We start from the raw sequence: 23251 nt of genomic DNA, 5'->3' as shown, positions 1-23251 counted from the left end.
AAAACTGCTGGCTGAAGTGATTACAGATTTAAAACCTATGTGAATACTGAAGGCTGAAATAACAAAGGGCAATAACTAAAAAATAATGCAGGGTAAGTTATCATTCTTGTGTGCTGCACTCCTCCTCAATGAGATCTATCCACCTATGAAGTTTCAAGTTGATACCTCTAACACTTTTTGAGATAAAGTATGAAAAATAACAAACGGCAACAACTCAAAAATTATAATGGGTAAATTATCATTCTTGTGCACAGCATTCCTCCTCAATAAGATCTATCCACCTATGAAGTTTCATGTTGAAATCTCAAAGACTTTTTGAGTTATGCTCCACTCGGGTGAAAAATTAAGTATGAAAAATAACAAAGGGCAATAACTCAAAAATTATGAAGGGTAGAGTTATCAATCTTGTACACTGCACACCTCCTAAGTGAGATATATCCACCCATGAAGTTTCACGTTGATATCCTAAAGGCTTCTTTAGTTATGCTCTGGACAAAAATTAAGTTAGAAAAATAACAAAGGGAAATAACTCAAAAAGTATGCAGGGAAGTTATAATTCTTGTGTGCTGCACTCCTCCTCAATAAAATCTATCCACCTATTAAGTTTCAAGTTGATACCTCTAACACTTTTGTGATATGCTCCGGACAAAAAGTATGAAAAATAACAAAGTGCAATAACTCAAAAAGTTATAACAGGTAGAGTTATCATTCTTGTGCACTGCACACCTCCTGAGTGAGATCTATCCACCCATGTAGTTTCACGTTGATATCTCAAAGGCTTTTTGAGTTATGCTCTGGACAAAAATTAAGTTTGAAAAATAACAAAGGGCAACAACTTAAAAATTATGCAGTACAGAGTTATCATTCTTGTGCACTGCACTCCTCCTCAATATGATCTATCCACCTATGAAGTTTCAAGTTGATACCTTAAATACTCTTTGAGATATGCTCCGGACAAAAGTGTCAGACAGAAGGGGGATAGATAATAAAGCTTTTAGGAGAATAAGGATGTTGTTAATTTCCACATAAATTCAGTATTTTCAGCTAACTATATGCTTAATGAATTTGTAGAAATTTAATTATCTGAAATCAATTTGGTGGTTGAATGTATTGTATTCTAGGATATTAAAATTAATGAGCAATTGTTCAATACTGAATTTATTGAGAGTTGAATAAAATTAATCTTTGGATTTTCAAACTCCTAGTTTAAGACACCATATCCTATAGGAAACTGAGTCCCCACCACTGCAAATATCTCAGCCATTTTGGCACCAAAATGAAACCATTGTATTAACCAAGCAGTGCAGAGGACATATAAAAATCAGCTCATTCCACACACCCCCACTCTTTCCCTGGTGTTGGCTCAGCTTTTGTTACAATTGACATATACGTAATATGGACCGTAATTAATTCGAGCAGATGAATGTGATCTGAGTAGAGCTTGAACCAATGATTCCGGTTTTGAGTGGTTTATTATATTATATGTGTATTCACATACAACACCATTCTTAGTAAGGTCGAGGGAGCAGACTTGTAACTTATTTACATGAGTTGAAAGAACTTGTTTAACACTAGAGCAACAAGAAATATGTTGTAACTCAAATTTAAATTTGAAAAAAAGATTTATTTTGGCATAATGTACATACATGGTAATATAATACATCATCAGCTAAGGTGTCTTTAAAGAGCTCAATTGAGGTATGAATCATAAAAACCTTAAGTTATGCAAAATACAGTCATATAATGAAAAAATTTACACAGAATTAAATTGAATATTTGTGTGATTCTTTGCTGCACTCGAGTTGAGAGTTTAATCGTTTTTCAGTTTTTGATCATTTTGCATGATTTAAATTATCATTATGGTTAAAGGGATACTCTGACAGGCAAATAAATGACAAAAAAATCTAAATGATTTAATGTACTCATATTACGCTAAAATGACATTTTTTGAAGTCCCAGCATGAATTTCTGTATAAATTCTATATATATATATTCTGTATATTTTTCAAATAAAATAATTACATTTTTAAATTGAAACTGGAGTTGATTTCTATATTCAAACTTATAATGTATAAATTCTACATATTTTCAGTTTGAAGCGTAAATACATCTAGATATATTGAACAAAATTTAGATGCCGACAGAATCACAGAGTATTTTTAAAACTAGCCCTGTGACTTGAAAAAACCCTGGAAGTTACAATAACAGATATTGTGGATATTATATGATTGAAACAAGTCTAAGCCATTCATTTGACATGATCTTTAATGTTTCCAGAGTTCACTGTGACAACTATTGTGAAATCATAACGCTCTAACCGGACCTATGTGGGTCAAGTTTGGAAACCACCATTTTATTCTTTATAAGGAGAAAAGTTTTGTTCTTATATGACTGCCTTGTACATTTATTTTGAGGACATTTACAGAATAATGAATGAAAAAATCAAAATAAAGAAATAAAAATTTTGCCTGTGTCTCCCTTCAACGATTTGAGATCTTACAAACAAGTTATTGCTCCGCGCCCAGTACACAAATCTTGAAAAAAATTATTTTAGTGTTGTCATGTCAATGAACCTCAGTGGAGTGCCTTTAATTTTAGAAAAAAATTCACAACAATAACAATTGTTCCTTTTTATATTTAAATCTTTACTTTCACATTAATTAATGTACATGCATAATAATCATAACATTATAATATCTAAAAATAAAAAATTGGAGATTATCTTCTTGGAATATAAAATTCATCCAGCATTATCAAGATATAGAAACCAAAAACATCACATTACAATATAAATAAATAATATATGAATTTAAAACATGTATTACGGTAGTCTTTCTAAAATTGGCCAATAACGTAATGAATGAGTTATTTCCGAAACGTTATTTTTCATAATCATCGGTATTCAATGATTTTTAACTGTTTGTAACGGGAGTCTAGTACATAGCAATAAATGATTTGTGACTGTAAATAATCTAATGCCCAAAAATAACATTCCAGAAATAACCGATTCACCATGATATTGGCCGATGTTGGAATATATTGGCGGAAAAGCATTATAGTAAGACTACCTTAAATTAGATGTTTATGTAATTAATTAAGTATATTACAGTAATCATGTTAATTGGAGTTTAAAACAATAATTACTTACTTATGATTACAATTGATATGCCAATAATTTATATTTAATATAAATAATTCAGAATTACAATACAGAATTGAATAATGGTACAATCAAAATTGCTCTATTTGAAACTTGACATACATGTACATGTCATAATTCAGCCAATCAAATTATATCTGAAAAACCTCATGTAATTACTAGCTAAATAACATATAAAATGTATATTCAATTTCTTTCTCCATTTTTTAACATTTGACACTACACAAGTTAACATATTTCTGACAATGATGTTTTCATAAAATAGGTAACATTTTTCTAAGTGGGTCTCCCTGAATAATAAAAATAAAGAAACTTGCCAAAATTGAGAGTCATTAAATTTCAATATTAAAGTTTCAAAGCAATGGTTTGTAAAATCATGTGCTTTATTTTATGAGACAAGAAAGGGGAAAAAAGTAGATCTAAGTGTGCTCACTTGCATAAACTATAAAAGCAATCCCCATCACCCCATCAAAGCATGAATGGTGTTAATAAATTAATGATAAAATATTTCAGGTTAATATATTTTTTTTGCATGTAACTCAGGTTATTTTTGTATAAATATAATTACATGAACAATATGTATAAATATATTTTCAACTAAGTATATCACAGTCTTTTGTAAATAACAGCCCTAAGGGGAAACTTATATTCATCAAAAGCCCAAGGCTTATAGTAAAATCTAGATATAGGCTAAAATCTAAGTAAAGGCCGTTTAGGATCATCTAGATTTCTTTAATCACAATTTATTGTGAACATATCATTCACACAAGTTTATCACAGACATCTTGTTAAAAAACTTTTATCACAGACACAAAAGTAATCTCCAAATAAAAACATTTAGAAAACAAAATTTAAAAAAAAAAGGAAAAAAAAAAAAATAAATAAAAAAAAAATATATATTTTTATCACAGATCTACCAGAGAAATCACTTAATTCAGTACTCTAAAAAGGTTTTTAACATTTTACCATACATGAAAAAAGTATATGATAACATTTGTATACATGTAAATGCAAATTGTACAACAAAAAATGATCATATATCATTAGGACATAGCCCTTGATGTAAGGAATGTCCATAACCTATTAAAACCATTTAGTGATCTTCGTTTAAATAAGTTCATTGGTTGGAACATTCCATTTGGAAGCAGTTGGCTGTGGCTACCACTTTTCTTGTGCTGATGATGTACTCTGTGTCGGGTTGACATCTTGTCGATACTTCGTTTATTGGGGACATTTGTTGTTTGATTTGTTGTTTGATTAGGCTCACAAATCACACGGTATAATTTCTTTTTTCTAGATTTAGTTTTACACTTCTGACTGTACCATTTCCCAGTTGATGTTTGGAACATGACACAAGAATCTTCCCATGGGATTTCACCAGTCTGTGAATAAAATGAAAAAAAGAAAAACAATATAAGCAAACTTGGCAGACAATAATCTAATATGTACCTCATTTTCAAATTATTATACATCTATCATCCTATAATATGACATATAAAATAGTTTTAAAGAATAATATCATTTAGAAGGCATTATAAACAAAACACATAATAATTGTATGAAAGGAAGAAGTAAATTTACTGAAATCATGAAAACAGGTATGAAAGTGACATGTAAGTGAGTAATACTCAATGTTTGAGGTAAACCCTTCATTCATAAAGTGGACTCAAAATTTCTGACATTTGACCTTCAAGTGTGACCTTGGTCTTAAACTGGTACAGAGGGGCAATGAGTTCTGCACATCATTTTGTTGAGTTGATATGAGCCAAGTTTGAAGAAAATATTTTAGGGGGTACAGGACTTATAAAGCAGACATGGTGGAGGTAGGACTGTCATTGATGGAAAATTCTGTATCAATATATCGAGAGACAAATATCGATGATATATATCGACTTTGACAGTAGACACATTTAAATATGTGTTATAAATTGGGATCATGGTGTTATGCATGCTTGTATTAGACATTATAGATACTACAAACTAACAGAAAGTTTGTTTTTTCTGTTACTTTTGTCACTGACATTTGAAAACAGAGTTAGAAGTTAGACAAGAAAACTGGAAAAATATGATTCTCTTATAAGGCAAAATGGAAAGGTATATTCACTAACAGAAATAAATGAATTATAGCTTGAATCAATATTTAAAAGTGTTTATCGATATTCTATCAGATGATAAATATCGATGATACATCGATTGACAGTCCTAGGTGGAGGTGGACATAATTATGTTACATGAAAATATTCCAAATTCTTTTTTTAATAATGACAGAATACAGCATTTCTCAACAAAGAAGCAAAATAAAATAATGTGCATAATCATCATATTACCATCTATCCAGGTTTTATCCAGTTGTCAAGTTTCATGAAAATGTTCAAAGAATTATTGAATGATTGAATTGTTCTCAAATGATTGCAGGATCCAGTTTATGCCCATGGACAGACTGACAGAAAGGTAATGCTTATACCTCAAGTCTCCTCCTGTGAACCAATTGGGGATAAGAAAAATAGCGGAAAATCTTACCACAAATTTGTTGTATCGAGCGACTGGTTCAAGATTAGTGTCCCACCAAGCTGAAGCCTCGAAATTTGAAATACCTGATATCAGTATCATCTCATCATCATAATGGTTCCCTGCAAATTGATCATAATGGTTCCCTGCAAATTGAAAAATCAAGCTATATTACAAGTAAAAGAAACAATTCATCATCATAATGGTTCCCTGCAAATTGAAAAATCAAGCTATAATACAAGTAAAAGAAATGATCTTGCACCAGACTGACTAAAAATGTTAGTCCAGAAGAAATTAACCCTTAGTCTGCCTGGGACAATATATTCTACTGAAGTGACCTGTGCAGGTCAAGGTCAGCTGTCACATCTGTGCCATCAAGGTCTTCACCATTAACTTTTCAATCACACCATTAACTTTTCAGTCAGTTAATATTTTGAAGTTTTTCATAAATGAAAGACTGACAAGATATTTAAGATATTTAATGTGCTATTAAAGGGTTAAAAAAAACTTTTAAGAACTTACTTAACTGATAAAAATCATCACATGCCCTTGTCCTTTATGGCACATAATTTTCTTTACTTTTTTGGTTTAGGTACTAATTTATTCTTCATCATTACATATTAATTATTCAAACTTAAAAATAGTAATTCTTCCTTCTCATGAGAAGGATGAACTATGTACATGTATGCTGAAACTCACTGAGACGTGATGATATCAAACTTCAAGTAGAAGTCCAAAGTGTTCAGAAAGTATGGGCACAGCCATCCTAATATTTGAGTTTAGAGGTAAACCAAGTATTAGCATTTGCACACAAGTTTTTAGTCTAGACCTAAATTAAACCCAAAAAATTATGATTTAAAATCCATTGATATGCATGACAGAGTCATGGGCCAGACAAGATTTTTTTTTACTGTTGATCTTTGACCTCTTAGTGTGACCTTGACTTTGGAGCTAGTGGTCTAGGTCTTTCGCATGACACACCATCTTATGCCAAACATTTATACAAAGTTATTTTAAAATCACTTCATATATCACAGAGTTATGGGCCAAACAGGAATTTCTAACCGCTGACCTTTGACATCTGAGTGAGTAGTTTGACCTTGGAGTCTAGATTTTGTGCATGACTTATGTTGTTTAACATTCTGTGTCAAATGTTTTTAAAATGCCTTGATGAATGACAGAGTTATGGGTTGGACAAGGTTTTCAAACACAAGCACACACCCTAGCACCCATGGAAAGACAGACGTAACACTATATCAATATGTCCCCTTGCTATTTCATTAAAAATCTATACCTGACAAATTTGTCAGTCTTAAAGCAACATTAAAATCAAGTGTTGTTTAAGAGAAAGTTTAAATGCAATCACTTACGTTTTAAGAATGTCTGGACAGCAGTTTGTTTGCCTTCATTTTCAATGGTAACCAATCTTCCTTTGTGTTGTTCACAATAATATTCTCCTGAACTAATTGGCATCTTCACAGTAGAAGTAAGAAAACAGAAATGCCCTTTTGTTGAAAGAGTGTAACTTTCTGGGCAAGTTGTTTCATCTGAAAAATTTATATGCAGTGTTTTCATTTCAAAATATGACATAGCAGAGTCATGAAAATTCACTTGTATATTTAAGATTTATTTCTAATACTGTTAAAGTGAAACTTTATAAATAATTCAGCTTCATCAGTAAAGACAACATTGTTTATTTTAATATTAATAAGAAGCAATCACAGACTGTCAAATACCCCTGCCAAACATGAGTAAAGTTATCAAAAGAGCATAGAACACTTGCACAAACCGACATTTAGTACCTATCAAAAAGCAATAATGCAAAATGTCAAGGTTGGTTCATCAATGGAGTTTCCAGCTGATATCTCTTTAACTTTTGAGTTATTGATTTGACAAAACATAAAAATGCTATTAAACCAGGTTTTCAATTATCAACATTGAAGGTAAAGGTTTTGTTCTGGTTGGAATACAAATATAAGCAATGTACAATGTAACTATGTGCAGTGTAAATGATAAATGATAATGAAGAAATAAAAGAAGTAAGCCAGCATTTTGTAATAACAGCAGATGGAAAAGTTAATATAATATTGACCTTGATCCTGGGGGGGGGTTAAACCTGTTTAAAATTGAAACGGATTTTTAGCACAATGTAATTACAAAATTAGTTGTCATTCTTGTCAACTGCATCCTCCTTATTGTGATCTTTCTTTTTATGTTGAAATGAATATATAAAACTTTATGCCAAAAAGAATATACAAAAATAGCAATAAATTTTAAAAGTATGAAGTGAAACATATTATATTGGTGCATTGAACTCCTCTTTAATGATATCTAAATAATCTACTTATGAAGTTCCAAGATGATATCTCAAGTACTGTTTAAGTTATGATCCTGACAAAAAAGACGCAAAAAATCTTAACAAAGGGCAGTAACTCAAAAAGTTATCAAGTGGAGAGTTATCATTCTTGTAAACTGCACGCTCCTTAATGAGATCTTTCAACCTTTATAATTTCAAGTTGACATCCTAAACACTTTATGTGTTATGGTCAGACAAAACTAAAGCATGAATATAATAATATTGTGCAAAGACCTTTCCATCTAGAAAGTTACCAGTTGAAACTTTTTATTTATAGTTATGCTGTATATAAAAAATTATCATGAAGATTACAAAGGGCAATAAATAAAAAAATATGTATGGTTAGATTTATCATTCAAGTTGACTTTTCTCCTACTTTAAGAAGATCTATTCACCTATGAAGTTCCAAATTGATATCTAAAAAGGTTTTTCAAGTTATGCTTTTTCTTTTTTTTCAAAAATTAAGCATGAACAAGAGCACCACAAAGGTAGGGCAATATATACATGTACGCCTGAATGTAAATTTGTTTGAGTAATCGAAAATAATATTTCAATAAGGGTAGAGACTCAATCAAGAAACTTGTCTGAAAAATGTTTTTTCTTAATTATCCTTATGAAATTGTCTGACCTCCAAGGTGTATGATTCATAAAACCTTTATAGGGGTCTACTAGGTGATGCTATGTATATGCCAAATAAAGAGGCATCATGCCAATTTTGACTTGAGGTTTATAATTAACAAAACTGTGGTAGAAATCTATAAATTGATCACCAAAATAAGACTTCAATGTATTTTCCCATACAAAACTATATTAAATAAGTCACCTCCAGGGCAGGGCCAATATTGTCCCAAGGGGCATGATTAATACCAGTTATTTTGTGGTCCACAAAGTGATTTTACATGTCAGATATCTAAGCTCTGGGCATTGTAGTTTCACACAATAAGTTTCAGATGTGTTTTACTTATATAAGCCTATATAAATCAAGTAACCCCCAGGGCAGGGCCAATATTGAAGCTTGAGGAAGGTCAAACCTGCACTCTGCACATTGTTTCCTTATGGTTAACAATGATGCCACATAGTTTTAGTTTCCTTCCACCAGTTAAAAAGATAGAGAACTAACCAAAACCTGCTAACAGACTGATGACCAGGTGCATAACATTCTACGCCAGAATTTTTTTTATCTCAAATACATTTCTAGATATGCTCCTGACAAAGATGTTGGATGGAAGGACTGACAGAGACTATTCCTATATCCCCTGCTAACGTTTCAGCAGGGTATAAAAATCAATTTTGATACTAAATGAAATCAATTTGGATACTAAATGACTAACTACTTGCTTTTTAAACATTTTTTGTGTTTTGTGAATATTAAATAAGCAAATAAGTTTTCTTTTTTAGCATGAGAAGATACCCGACTTATTTTCAAGGAGATATACATGTAATACTGAATTGACATACCTCTTTCAACAGAGTGATTGAAAACGTCAAGAGAGTGTTTGAGAGAGTGTTTGAGAACTTCAACAGAGTGATTGAAAACATTACGTTTTTTCCTATCTTCAGGACTTAAACTCTGGTAACTTTTGGGTTCCTTTAATGTAAAAGATCTCTTTTTCCTACTTCTCCTACTTTTTCTCTGTTTATTCCTTCTTCTATTGATGGCTATATTGATGGCTATTCTATGCCTATTCCTCCCAAAATAAGATGCTCGAGCTCTCCTAAACCTGTTCCTGAGCCACCTCCTAAAGTGAGCGCTTCTGGTCTTATTCCTAATCCTCAATTTTCTGCCTCTCCTACCCTGTCTGCTGGGATTTCTCCTTAAGCGAACTCTTCTAGCTTTCTTTCTCATTCTCTTTAAGCGAGCTTTATTCCTTATTCTCCTTCTGCCCTTCCCTTTCCTCCTTCTCCTTAATTTAGCTCTTCTAGCTTTTTTTTGCATTCTCCTTAAGTGAGCCTTCTTCTTTATTTTCCTATTTCTGCCCTTGGCTTTGATTCTCTTCCTCAGTAATCGAGCTTTTATTCTTGTCCTCATTAAGCGAGCTTTTCTGGCTTTTATTCTCATTCTCCTTAAGCGAGCTTTATTTTGGAGTCTCATTTTTTTAGCTTTCCTCAACTTCTGAAATTTTAAGCGGGCCCTTTTAGCTTTCATTTTCATTCTCCTTAATCTATTTTTTAAAAGAGTTTTTTTTGCTTTTATTCTCGTCCTCATTAAGCGAGCTTTATTTCGAAGTCTCATTTTTTTAGCACTCCTCATCTTCTTGTGATTTTTTAAGCGGGCTCTTCTAGCTTTAATTTTCATTTTCCTTAATCTCATTAAGCCAGCTTTTTTGGCTTTTAGTCTCATTCTCCTTAACTGAGCTCTTCTGGCTCTTATTCTCATTCTCCTTAAGCGAGCATTATTTCGAAGTCTCCTTTTTTTAGCTTTCCTCACCTTCTTGCGATATTTTATGCCTGCTCTTTTAGCTTTCATTTTCATTTTCCTTAATCTCATTAAGCGAGCATTTTTGGCTTTTATTCTCATTCTCCTTAACTGAGCTCTTCTGGCTTTTATTCTCATTCTCCTTAATCTCATTAAGCGAGCTTTTTCGGCTTTTATTCTCATTCTTCTTAAGCGAGCATTATTTCGAAGTCTCACTTTTTCAGCTCTCCTTAACTGAGCTCTTCTGGCTTTTATTCTCATTCTCCTTAAGCGAGCTTTCTTTCGAAGTCTCATTTTTTTAGCTCTTCTCATCTTCTTGTGATTTTTTAAGCGGGCTCTTCTAGCTTTAATTTTCATTTTCTTTAATCTCATTAAGTGCGCTTTTTTGGCTTTTATTCTCCTTAACTGAGCTCTTCTGGCTTTTATTCTCATTCTACTTAAGCGAGTTTTATCTTGAAGTCTCCTTTTTTTAGCTCTCCTCATCTTCTTGTGATTTTTTAAGCGGGCTCTTTTAGCTTTAATTTTCATTTTCTTTAATCTCATTAAGCGAGCTTTTTTGGCTTTTATTCTCAATCTCCTTAAGTGAGCTTTTCTGGCTTTTATTCTCATTCTCCTTAAGCGAGTTTTATATTGAAGTCTCCTTTTTTTAGCTCTCCTCATCTTCTTGTGATTTTTTAAGCGGGCTCTTCTAGCTTTAGTTTTTATTCTCCTTAATCTCATTAAGTGCGCTTTTTTGGCTTTTATTCTCATTCTCCTTAACTGAGCTCTTCTGGCTTTTATTCTCATTCTCCTTAAGCGAGTTTTAATTCGAAGTCTCCTTTTTTTAGCTCTCCTCATCTTCTTGTGATTTTTTAAGCGGGCTCTTCTAGCTTTAATTTTCATTTTCCTTAATCTCATTAAGCGAGCTTTTTTGGCTTTTATTCTCATTCTCCTTAACTTAGCTCTTCTGGCTTTTATTCTCATTCTCCTTAAGCGAGCTTTATTTTGAAGTCTCCTTTTTTTAGCTTTCCTCATCTTCTTGTGATTTTTTAATCGGGCTCTTCTAGCTTTAGTTTTCATTTTCCTTAATCTCATTAAGCGAGCTTTTTTGGCTTTAATTCTCATTCTCCTTAACTGAGCTCTTCTGGCTTTTATTCTCATTCTCCTTAAGCGAGTTTTAATTCGAAGTCTCCTTTTTTTAGCTCTCCTCATCTTCTTGTGATTTTTTAAGCGGGCTCTTCTAGCTTTAATTTTCATTTTCCTTAATCTCATTAAGCGAGCTTTTTTGGCTTTTATTCTCATTCTCCTTAACTGAGCTCTTCTGGCTTTTATTCTCATTCTCCTTAAGCGAGCTTTATTTCGAAGTCTCATTTTTTTAACTCTTCTCATCTTCTTGTGAATTTTTAAGCGGGCTCTTCTAGCTTTTATTCTCATTCTCCTTAACTTAGCTCTTCTGGCTTTAATTTTCATTCTCCTTAAATGAGCTCTTTTAGCTTTAATTCTCCTTAAGTGAGCTTTTCTGACTTTTATTCTCATTCTCCTTAAGCGAGCTTTATTTTTGAGTCTCCTTTTTTTTCCTTTCCTCCTCATCTTCCTGTGTTGTTTTAAGCGAGCTCTTCTAGCTTTAATTTTCATTCTCCTTAATCTCATTAAGCGTGCTTTTTTGGCTTTAATTCTCATTCTCTTTAAGAGAGCTTTATTTTTGAGTCTCCATTTTTTACCTTTCCTCCTCATCTTCTTGTGTTGTTTTAAGCGAGCTTTTCTAGCTTTAATTTTCATTCTTCTTAAACTCCTTGATCGAGCCCTTCTGGCTTTAATTCTTATTTTCCTTAAGAGAGCTTTATTTCTGATTTTCAATTTTCTACCTCTCTTCTTGATTTTCCTGTGTCTCCTTCTTAAGCGAGCTTTTTTTGCTTTTAGTCTCATTCTCCTTAATCGAGCTCTTCTGGCTTTAATTTTCATTTTTCTTAAATGAGCTTTATTTCTGTGTCTCAATTTTTTAACTCTCTTCCTCATTTTTCTTTGTTTCTTTCTCAAGCGAGCTCTATTAGCTTTTATTCTCCTTAAGCGGGCTCTTCTTGCTTTTAATCTCATTCTCCTTAAGCGGGCTCTTCTTACTTTCATTCTCATTTTCCTTAAGCGAGCTCTTCTGGCTTTAATTCTTCTTAAGCGAGCTTTTTTTGATTTTAGTCTCATTCTCCTTAATCTTCTTGAGCGAGCTCTTCTGGCTTTGATTCTCATTCTCCTTAGGCGAGCTCTACTAGCTTTAATTCTCCTTAAGTGAGCTCTTTTTGCTTTCATTTTCCTTAAGCGAGCTCTTCTGGCTTTAATTCTTCTTAAGCGAGCTTTTTTTGATTTTAGTCTCATTCTCCTTAATCTTCTTAAGCGAGCTCTTCTGGCTTTAATTTTCATTCTCCTTATGCGAGCTCTATAAGCTTTAATTTTCCTTAAGTGAGCTCTTTTTGCTTTCATTTTCATACTCCTTAAGTGAGCTCTTCTTGCTTTAATTCTTCTTAGGCGAGCTTTTCTGACTTTCATTCTCATTTTTCTTAAGTGAGCTTTATTTCTGATTTTCAATTTTCTACCTCTCCTCCTCATCTTTCTCTGTCTCCTTCTTAAGCGAACTTTTTTTGTTTTTAGTCTCATTCTCCTTAATCTTCTAAAGAGAGCTCTTCTGGCTTCAATTCTCATTCTCCTCGAGTGAGCTAACTTTGCTTTCAATCTTATTCTCCTTAGGCGAGCCTTTCTAACTTTTATTCTCATTCTTTTTAAGTGAGCTTTATTTCTCATTCTCAATTTCCTACCCCTTCTTGTCATCTTTCTGTGTTTTCTTCTTAAGCGAGCTCTTCTTGCTTGTATTCTCATTCTCCTTAAGCGTGCTCTTCTAGCTTCTTTTTTCATTCTTCTTGAGCGAGCTCTTATAGTTTTAATTCTCTTTCTCCTTAAGTGAGCTCTTATTGTTTTAATTCTTATTCTTCTTAAGCGAGCTTTATATCTCATTCTCCATTTTCTACCCCTCTTCCTAATTTTCCTGTTTTTCCTTCTCCAGCGCGCTCTTCTAGCTTGTATTCTCATTCTCCTTAAGCGAGCTCTTCTTGTTTTAATTCTCATTCTTCTTAAGCGAGCTTTTCTAGCTTTTATTCTCATTCTCCGTAAGCGAGCTTTATATCTTATTCTCCATTTTTTCCCCCTTCTCCTCATCTTTCTGTTTCTCCTTCTTAAGCTAGCTCTTTTGGCTTTAATTTTCATTCTCCTTAAACGAGCTTTTCTTGTTTTAATTCTCATTCTCCTTAAGCGAGCTCTTCTAGCTTTTATTCTCATTCTCCTTAGGCGAGCTTTATATCTTTCTCTCAATTTTCTCCCCCTTCTCCTCATCTTTCTGTGTCTCCTCCTTAAGCGAGCTCTTCTGGTTTTAATTCTCATTCTTCTTATGCGAGCTCTATGTCTCAATCTCAATTTTCTACCCCTTTTCAACAACACCTTCCTCTGTCTCCTTTTTAAGCGAGCTCTTCTAGCTTTAATCCTCCTTAAGCTAGCTCTTCTTGCTTTCATTCTTATTCTCCTTAAGTGAGCCCTTCTAGCTTTTATTCTCATTCTTCTTAAGCGAGCTTTATATCTCATTCTCAATTTTCTACCTTTCCTCCTCATCTTTCTGTGTCTCCTCCTTAAGCGAGCTCTTCTAGCTTGTATTCTCATTCTCCTTAAGCGAGCTCTTCTTGTTTTATTTCTCATTCTCCTTAAGCGAGCTCTTCTAGCTTTTATTCTCATTCTTCTTAAGCGAGCTTTATATTTCATTCTCCATTTTTTACCCCTCCTCGCCACCTTCCTGTGTCTCCTCCTTAAGCGAGCTTTTCTAGCTTGTATTCTCATTCTCCTCAAGCGAGCTCTTCTTTTTTTAATTCTCATTCTCCTTAAACGAGCTCTTCTAGCTTTTATTCTCATTCTTCTTAAGCGAGCTTTATATCTCATTCTCCATTTTCTACCCCTCCTCCTCATCTTCCTGTTTCTCCTTCTTAAGCGAGCTCTTCTAGCTTGTATTCTCATTCTCCTCAAGCGAGCTCTTCTTTTTTTAATTTGCATTCTCCTTAAGCGAGCTCTTCTAGCTTTGATCCTCATTCTTCTTAAGCGAGCTTTATATCTCATTCTCCATTTCTTACCCTTCCTACTCATCTTCTGACGTATCCTTCTTAAGTGAGCTCTTCTAGCTCTTATTCTCATTCTCCTTAAGTGAGCTCTTCTTGTTTTAATTCTCATTCTCCTTAAGTGAGCCCTTCTTGCTTTCATTCTCATTCTTCTTAAGCGAGCTTTATATCTCAATCTCCATTTTCTACCCTTCCTCCTCATCTTCCTGTGTCTTCTCCTTAAGCGTGCTCTTCTAGCTTGTATTCTCATTCTCCTTAAGTGAGCTTTTCTTTTTTTAATTCTCATTCTCCTGAAGCGAGCTCTTCTTGCTTTTATTTTCATTCTTCTTAAGCGAGCTTTATATCTCATTTTCAATTTCTTACCCCTCCTTCTCATTTTCCTGTGTTTTTTCATTAAGCGAGCTCTTCTAGCTCTTATTCTCATTCTCCTTAAGCGAGCTCTTCTTGCTTTCATTCTCATTCTCTTCAAGCGAGCTCTTCTAGCTTTGATTCTCATTCTTCTTAAACGAGCTTTATATCTCATTCTCCATTTCTTACCCTTCCTCCTCATCTTCAGGCGTATCCTCCTTAAGCGAGCTCTTCTAGCTTTAATTCTTATTCTCCTTAAGCGAGCTTTTCTTGCTTTCATTCTCATTCTCCTTAAGCGAGCTCTTCTAGCTTTGATTCTCATTCTTCTTAAGCGGACTTTATATCTCATTCTCAATTTTCTTTCCTTCCTCGTCACCTTCCTGTGTTTCCTCCTTAAGCGAGCTTTTCTAGCTTGTATTCTCCTTCTCCTTAAGTGAGCTTTTCTTGCTTTCATTCTCATTCTCCTTAAGCGAGCTCTTCTAGCTTTGATTCTCATTCTTCTTAAGCGAGCTTTATATCTCATTTTCCATTTTTTACCCTTCCTCCTCATCTTCCGGCGTATCCTCCTTAAGCGAGCTCTTCTAGCTGTAATTCTCATTCTCCTTAAGCGAGCTCTTCTAGCTTTTATTCTCATTCTCTTAGAGCGAGCTCTTTTAGCTTTAATTCTCATTCTCCGTAAGCGTGCTTTTTGAGCCTTCCACTTTCTACGTTGTTGTATCAAACGTCTTTTTAACATGCGTTGTTTCATTCTCATATGTCTTTTGTAAAGGCGAATTCTTCTTTCTCTTGCTTTCCTTCTTTTTATACGTCTCCTCAAAGCACGTTTTCTTTCTCTACGCTGTTTCATTCTCAAACGTCTTTGCCTAAGATGTGCTTTTCTAACCTTTTTTTTTAACATTTTCTGTTTTCTCATTACACGTTTTCTTCTTCTTTGTTCCGCTTTCTTTTGTCTGGCCCTTAGCCAAAGTTTTTGCTTTTTGTAAAGTATTCTTTCTTTTTTTTTTTCCTTTTGGATAAGTCTCCGCATTTTCTTTCTTATAAGTCTTCTGTTTTGTCTGTTCATTCTCCTCATCATCATAGCCAGATATTTTACAGATTGTTTTTCTTTAACTTGTTCCTAAAACAGATTAATATTAAACAAGCAAATATGTTGAATTTATATCCCCAGCTGAATTCTGGTTTATAACAAACCACAGCAAGTGCACAACCAGGGTTCATACAGACATCCAATGCCAAAATTCAAGGACTTTTTAAGCACTATTTGAGCCGCGTCATGACAAAACCAACATAATGGGTTTGCGTCCAGCATGGATCCAGACCAGCCTGTGCATCCACACAGTCTGATCAGGATCCATGTTGTTCGTTATCAGTTTCTCTACTTGTTATAGAGTTGTAAGCTAACAGCATGGATCCTGATCAGACTGCGCAGGCTGGTCTGGATCCATGCTGGTCGCAAACCCATTATGTTGGTTTTGTCGTGACGTGGCTCATTTAATTGTTGCACATACATCTTCAAACAATATACAACCTAAGACAGATAATTTAATCACCATTTTGTCTTGAATTATACACATTTTCTGGCCAAATTTTAAGGTTTTATAGAAGAACAACAAAGGGTACATCAAATACAAATTAGTAGGGATGTCATCTGGAGCCGAAACGGCCATCCGGATATCCGAATCAAACATCCGGATACATCCGGATGTTCAGATCGTTGTTATGATCATTGTTATATTCTAAGTTGGCTAATATGACTTAACCTTTTTTCGCGACCTTTTTCAAAGTGTAGTGTTTCGTTTCATTTCCTTTTTAATTGAATGTTACGTATCAAAATAATTTCAGTATTGATTTTATTTTTTTCTATATAGAATATGACTGTTATCGATAAATTAAGAGCGTATGATACTTACGATTTCAAATGAAATGAAAATGAAATTCATCGCCGATTGTCAAAATTCCTTAATTAGTGCTATAATACACAATAACACTTGCTCACATTTGTGAAAACAAAATAACGCCGGTAAAAAATTAAAAGTTTCCATTGTTCAATAAAATGCATACAATTTACACACGATGACCTTTGACAGGTGTGTAGTCGGCTTTTCAAAAGAATCTGCCAATCTTTGATGTTTACCAACATGTAGCCCTGGCTGTTTGATTCGAATCATCTAAGAAGTTGCCGAAACTTACATGAATTACACATATTTTAAGTGTTCATAAGTGAAAAAAAAACTGTGAAAAAAATTGTTTTTTAAAAAAATGCACATGTTTAATTAATACTAAAGGAGAAAGTTATTTTGTCGGATAATTATCGTATCAATTTCAATAAAAGCTGTGATAATTAACATATTATTATTCGTAAGTGCATTATTTTATTTGCTTATTTTTTTTCTGCAGATTTTTCATTTTCTCAAAATAACAAGTCGACGGGTCCTAAGCCGAAATATATGTAAAAAATAGCGTAATTAAATATTTAAATTTTGACATAAAAAATGTAAAATCGTTGCCGATGACAATCGCACGGGATTTACAATATTCATCTTGAATCCTACAAAACTTAAATTTGTTTGGTGTTAAACATAACAACACGTGTCATACCCGACTCGTAATTGTTATAGTAATTATTGAATTTTTTTTTGTGGTCTGCAGAGATTATGATGTGTATTGTCAAATTAAGGTACAATATACAATATGGTGTCACAGGGTTCATACAGATCTCCAATGCCAAAATTCAAGGACTTTTTAAGCACTATTTAAGCATGTTTTCCCATTTTTCAAGCACATTTGTTGCACATATACCAACACAATTTTCAATCGAAGATGGGTTGTTTATTTCCCATTTTTTGTTGAATACACATTTTCTGACCACAATTTTAAGGAATTTATAGAAGAACAAGAAAGGGTCATCAAATACAGATTAGTTCAAAACAACTGCAATTTGCCCACTTACTGTTACCTTAAGTAAACATTTTATTGATTTTGATACTAAATTGGATCATTTTCTTTTTACTTTGTTAATTTTTATCGAAACTATGTTATTCTGTGTTTCAAATTTTCAAGCACATTTTCAGCATATTTAAGCACTTTTTAAGCACTTTTCAAGAGAGTAATCAAATTCAAGGACTTTTAAGCACTTTTTTTCATTTTTAAGCACTTTTTAACCCATTACTTCATGAGCATTTTGTGAAAAATGGCTGTTTTCATTGAAAAGTCTCCCGTTACAAGTTCAAATTGCTATAATACTATAAAAACTGCTTCAACACTAATCAAACTTGGCACAAATGTTGACTGGACCATTGCCCTTGCAACAACATGCTCAGGCTTAAATTTTCTGTTACCATGGCAACGAGGGGACATCTCAAAATTGCCAAAAATCACTATTTTGCGTTAATTTTTTTCCATCAAAATTGATTTCAAAGTGCTGCAACTTCTCAATGGATTGAGATAGAGTCAAATGCTTTTCAGCGTTGGTTACACGTTACCTTATGATCAATCTGGGGTCATTTACAGCCTCTCACAAGTCCAAAATTTTCTTGGCGATGAGGGGGACTCCGCCCCCCTTCAAACCCCCCAAACAGAAGGGCACATCCCCCTTCTGGCAACCCCCTGATGTATCTTTTGGTTGGGGGGCCGCTCCGAAAAAGAGGTCATTTTTTTAAACAACATTTCTCAAACAAAAACAAGTGTTTGGGGCCTAAATAAGGCATTTTTTCATCATTTGAGACAATAAAAAGGGGGGGGGGGGGTGAAAAAGGCGTTAAAAGGCTTGTATATGAAGTAATGGGTTAAGAAAGGGACTCAAATTTAAGCACTTTTTAAGACTGTACGAACCCTGTGTCAACACCATGTCTACGTCGATTATCTCAACGCATGTACATGTATTTTTCACATTTTCTCAATATTCTGAAATATTTTATACGAACATCCGGATCGGAAAATCGGCTCCGGACACCGAATCGTGATCCGAACGTTCGGATATCCGGACTCCTAATGACATCCCTACAAATTAGTTTAAAATTTTCACTGGCCCGAACTATTTTCACTGGCCATGGGCCACCGGGTCAGTGCTAAATTCAATGACTGCCATGAGTCCAAAAAGGCTGTAATAATCTAAGGAAGCACTATAGATCTTGGACAACACATTTTCTCTATCACTGTGTGATGACAGGTTAATAAATTTCTTTCAACACTTTTCAATTTACTCCTAGGACAAGCATTATTATGTATCATTAATGAATATAATTAAAAACTATCAAACATCTTTACTTTCATAAAGGGAGATAATTTAAAAAAAACAACAACAGGAAATACAGAATTTTGTACACTGGACTTCCTCTTATTAAAGTAAAAATGATGACATGTTCTTACTTTGAGAGAAAATTTGTATATTCTATGTGAATATGCTATAGATATGCATTGTGTAAATTTGGATAATTTGCCACTTGAATGTGTTAAAAATAGCATATACATAAAAAATAAACTAATTTGCTTTCTTTTTTTCTGCCTAACAAGTAAAAATACAACAATTTTTTACTGACTTTATTGAAGCAGACTCAAGTAAAGATGATGTTAGAGGATCAATGGTTTTGCCAATCCTACACAAACAAAAGTATATGTAATTCATGTTTACAGTAACTTAATTTTAGTAAAGAAATGATATTTGAATTTACCTTCTTTAATCTTTTGAACATGTTTCTGGTCAAGCGATACATCTTTCCTGATCCTCTCTTCATCCTTCTTAATTTGGATTCCATATTTTTTTGTTTCATTACATACAATACTTGTGCTTTCTCTTTTACACTTAATGCAATTTTCTCTGACGCCTTTCTCATCTAAAATATGCATTTACAATATAACAGAAAAGTTTTAAGACCAATTATGCCTCAGAAATGCTATCATCTTTATTTCTCAAAAACTTTTATTTTTTGGTACTTAATGAAAAAATTACTCATTTGCCATTTAATTTAACCCTTTCCCTCATGAGCATATTGTGAGAAATGGCCGTTTTCATTGAAAAGCCTCCTGTTACAAGTTCAAACTGCTATGAAACTATGAAAAATGCTTCAATACTAATCAAACTTGGCACAAATGTTGACTGGACCATTGCCTTTGTAACGACATGCTCAGTCTTAAATTTCCTGTTACCATGGTAATGAGGGAACATCTCAAAATTGCCAAAAAGCACTATTTTGCCTTGATTTTTTCCATCAAAATTTATTTCAAAGTGCTGCAACTTCTCAAGGGATTGAGATAGAGTCAAAGGTTTTTCAGCGTTGGTTACACGTTACCAATGACCTGGGGTCATTTTGAGCCTCTCACAAGTGCAAAATTTTCTTGGCAATGAGGGGGACTACCACTCCCCTTCAAACCCCCCAAACAGAAGGGGGCACATCCCCCTTCTGGCAATCCCCTAATGTATCTTTTGGATGGGGGGGACGGTGCCGAAAAAGTGCTCACTTTTTTAAGCAACATTTCTCATACGAAAACATGTGTTTGGGGCCCAAATAGGACATATTTTCACTATTTGAGGCCTTGTTTCGCTTATATATGAGGTAAAGATTTAAACCATCTTTGTTCCTTTTGCCTTCTTGGGCAAATGATATAATCATAGTGAATTAATATTTTGTATGGAAGTCAAAGTACTACATTGTTCACAATTTGCTACCTTTATGACACATTAATGCATTTTTAGTGCTACTTTCCTCTGCTGTTAAACATTCAACATGCTCTTAATCCATTACTAAAACATTATTAAACATATGTTTTCTAAAGAATTTAAAAAATACGGATTTCTGAGGCGTAGTGTGCCTTTAATGATATGTAATAATTCAACCCCAGGCACCCCAGAGCTCAGCCATAGGTTTAAGTTGTTTGGGGTTTTTTTTAGAACTTTTTAAAGATTTATTATCTACATCAATGTTTGAAGCCATTTTGATTTGTTTACCAAAAATACACTTATTTTCTGCACTCACTGACTGAATGACAAACTGTTAATTAACCAATTCTATATGAGGTAATAAAGCAGAAGACTTGACAGAGAGGGACTTACTTAAACTCACACTTCTATATACACCTGAAAGCAATATAGAGTAATTTTCTAGCTCAGTGCACAGTGATTTTTCTTGCATCATAGACAGGATTATCTACCGTTTACACCGGTGCTAGAAAACTCTGTCTTACACCCCCCATGTAAGACAAGTCGCGTGCTTTAAATGACGTCATTGACGCGCGCCTTTTATGAATGAATCGCGTTCTTAGGATGACGTCATTTTTCCGTTATGAATGAAGTTGTAAGTTCATACGCTACTATAAGAAAAAAGTGCGTAATGAGAATATCAGTTTTCATAATTTCTGTTCCGAAAATAATTGACATGTAATATGCAAGAAAAAGAATCAAACACCGGCTGTTGGTACAGACGGGAATATCTAGCTCTCGGGTAACTGTTAAGCGGAAACTCGGCAGAGCCTCGTTACCGCCGTAAACAGTTACCCTCGAGCTAGATATTCCGGTCTGTACCGGCAGCCGGTGTAAGATTCTTATAAGGTGGGAATAAATAAATAATAAAAAGGTTAAACAATAAAGATTTACCAGGTTCTTTAACTGCATCATTTGTTGCTGGAGTTTCATTGACGTCTTCTGATCCATTGTTGCAAGTTTTTTGTTTACTGTGTCTGCAATATTTGCATGATTTACAACATGTCTCTTATAATTCCTCAGCAGTAAATGGTTGTGGTATACTTTTCTAGCTAAAGCTGATTGAAAAGATTTCATCTCGATCAGTAATTTTATCAGAGCTGGTGGTATAACCACAGGCCTTGTAACTTTCACTCTTGACTGAAAAGTAATGATATTTATTACATGCTTCTCTGTGGTTTATAGAAATTTATTACATGCTTTTCGGTGGTTTATAGAAATATATCAGTGAAATAAAACTGGTAGTTTCACTGTTTGAAACAGTGAAATTACCACTTTGATAATTTCACTGTTTTGAATTTAAGCCCCTTACGTTGTTTCAGTGAAATACCAGCGTCGTAAATGACGTCACGTTGTATTATTATTTTGCGCGCTTTTCATTCAGTATTAGGTTAAATGTCTTTTTAAAATGTTTCTTTGCATATAATAAAAAGAAAATTTGTTTAGTTTGGTGTAATCATGCAATCAAACGTTAAAAGGACATTTTTACCTAATAATAAATGAATAGCGCGCCAAATAATTATACAACGTAAAGTCATTTACGACGTCACGTTATTAAGTTGGTTTCCAGTTCTGTGTACGCTGGTATTTCACTGAAACAACGTAAGGGGCTTAAATTCAAAACAGTGAAATTATCAGTTTTAATTCACTGATATATTTCTATAAACCATCGAAAAGCATGTAATAAATTCCGATCTTACACTGAACTAAACAAATATCCTCTATATATACATTATGTTTGGAAATAGTAAAAAAATACAACACAAACACAAGAGAACAAAGGTAACCTTATCATATTTTAACTTAAGTTTATCTCAAATTTTATCATATTTAGATTTATTTAAATCCATCCATCGCTCAAATAACATCGCATCTTAACCCACTGAGAGCTTTTAATAACAAATCAGTTCAACCAGTACAGATCAAGACCAGGCTCCAAGGCTATAAAACCTTTTCCTGAGATCAAGCTCAAATATCAGGATTTTCATTGGTCCATTCACATTCTGTGCCTGTTTCTGACCAATCAAACACCTGAGATCAGAGTTTGAGATTAGAATATTTCTTTATAACCAGAGCCCCAGCTTGCATCTTAAGTCTTAATATGGTAAATAACTAAATACATTTGTATATTAAATGGACATGTTTATCAGAACATTTTTATGGAAAATTAAGTACTGCCCATTGTTGTTTTTTTCTTCATTTTAAGGGAAATGGTGACAGGGGCAATGGAGAGGAGAAAATTGTGTCGCGGAGCGGAAAAAGGGGAAAGTTAGTAAGGAATAAAACAGTCCATTTTTTTGTCAAATTGTGATATAATACCATTATTTTTATGTTTTACTAAATAAAAGCATCTGATATATACAGGGCTGCCAACAGCAAATTGCAAATTCAGTGGAAAAGACGCTGGGGGTCAAGGGGGCTGCGCAAGCCGCCTTTGCGGGTCCAGGGCAGAGCCCTGGTTGGGGCACAGGGGGCAAAGCCCCCGGAAGCTCCTGGATTCTGATGATTTGTTATGCCCTAAAATCAATTTCCTGGACTTTAAATTTGACTTCCTTAATTGCCTTTAAAGCCATTCAGAGACACTTTAGTTGGACTTCAGGTTTTCATCAGGCCTCAAAATAAATATCCGACATTTTGACGCATTTTG

At 33.6% G+C, this 23251-nt stretch overlaps 1 protein-coding gene across 1 annotated transcript in view; it reads right to left on the bottom strand.

Annotated features, from left to right (window-relative positions):
• Positions 1-1603: 1603 nt before the first annotated feature.
• LOC132748672 (abnormal spindle-like microcephaly-associated protein homolog) overlaps positions 1604-23251 on the bottom strand; it is a 35684-nt gene continuing 14036 nt past the window's right edge. The window contains exons 8-13 of the mRNA XM_060738284.1: positions 21499-21744; positions 19580-19741; positions 9483-16026; positions 7039-7215; positions 5681-5790; positions 1604-4542 (exon numbers count right to left, since the gene is read on the bottom strand). Of these exons, the coding sequence (XP_060594267.1) occupies positions 4204-4542; positions 5681-5790; positions 7039-7215; positions 9483-16026; positions 19580-19741; positions 21499-21744 (7578 nt within the window). The 3' untranslated portion in view covers positions 1604-4203. The remainder of the gene's footprint in view (positions 4543-5680; positions 5791-7038; positions 7216-9482; positions 16027-19579; positions 19742-21498; positions 21745-23251) is intronic.

This window comes from Ruditapes philippinarum, unplaced genomic scaffold (assembly GCF_026571515.1).
Source record: "Ruditapes philippinarum isolate M1 unplaced genomic scaffold, ASM2657151v2 ctg101_1_1_1_1, whole genome shotgun sequence".
Lineage (NCBI taxonomy): Eukaryota > Metazoa > Mollusca > Bivalvia > Venerida > Veneridae > Ruditapes > Ruditapes philippinarum.
This window is presented reverse-complemented; position numbering and strand designations above follow the sequence as displayed.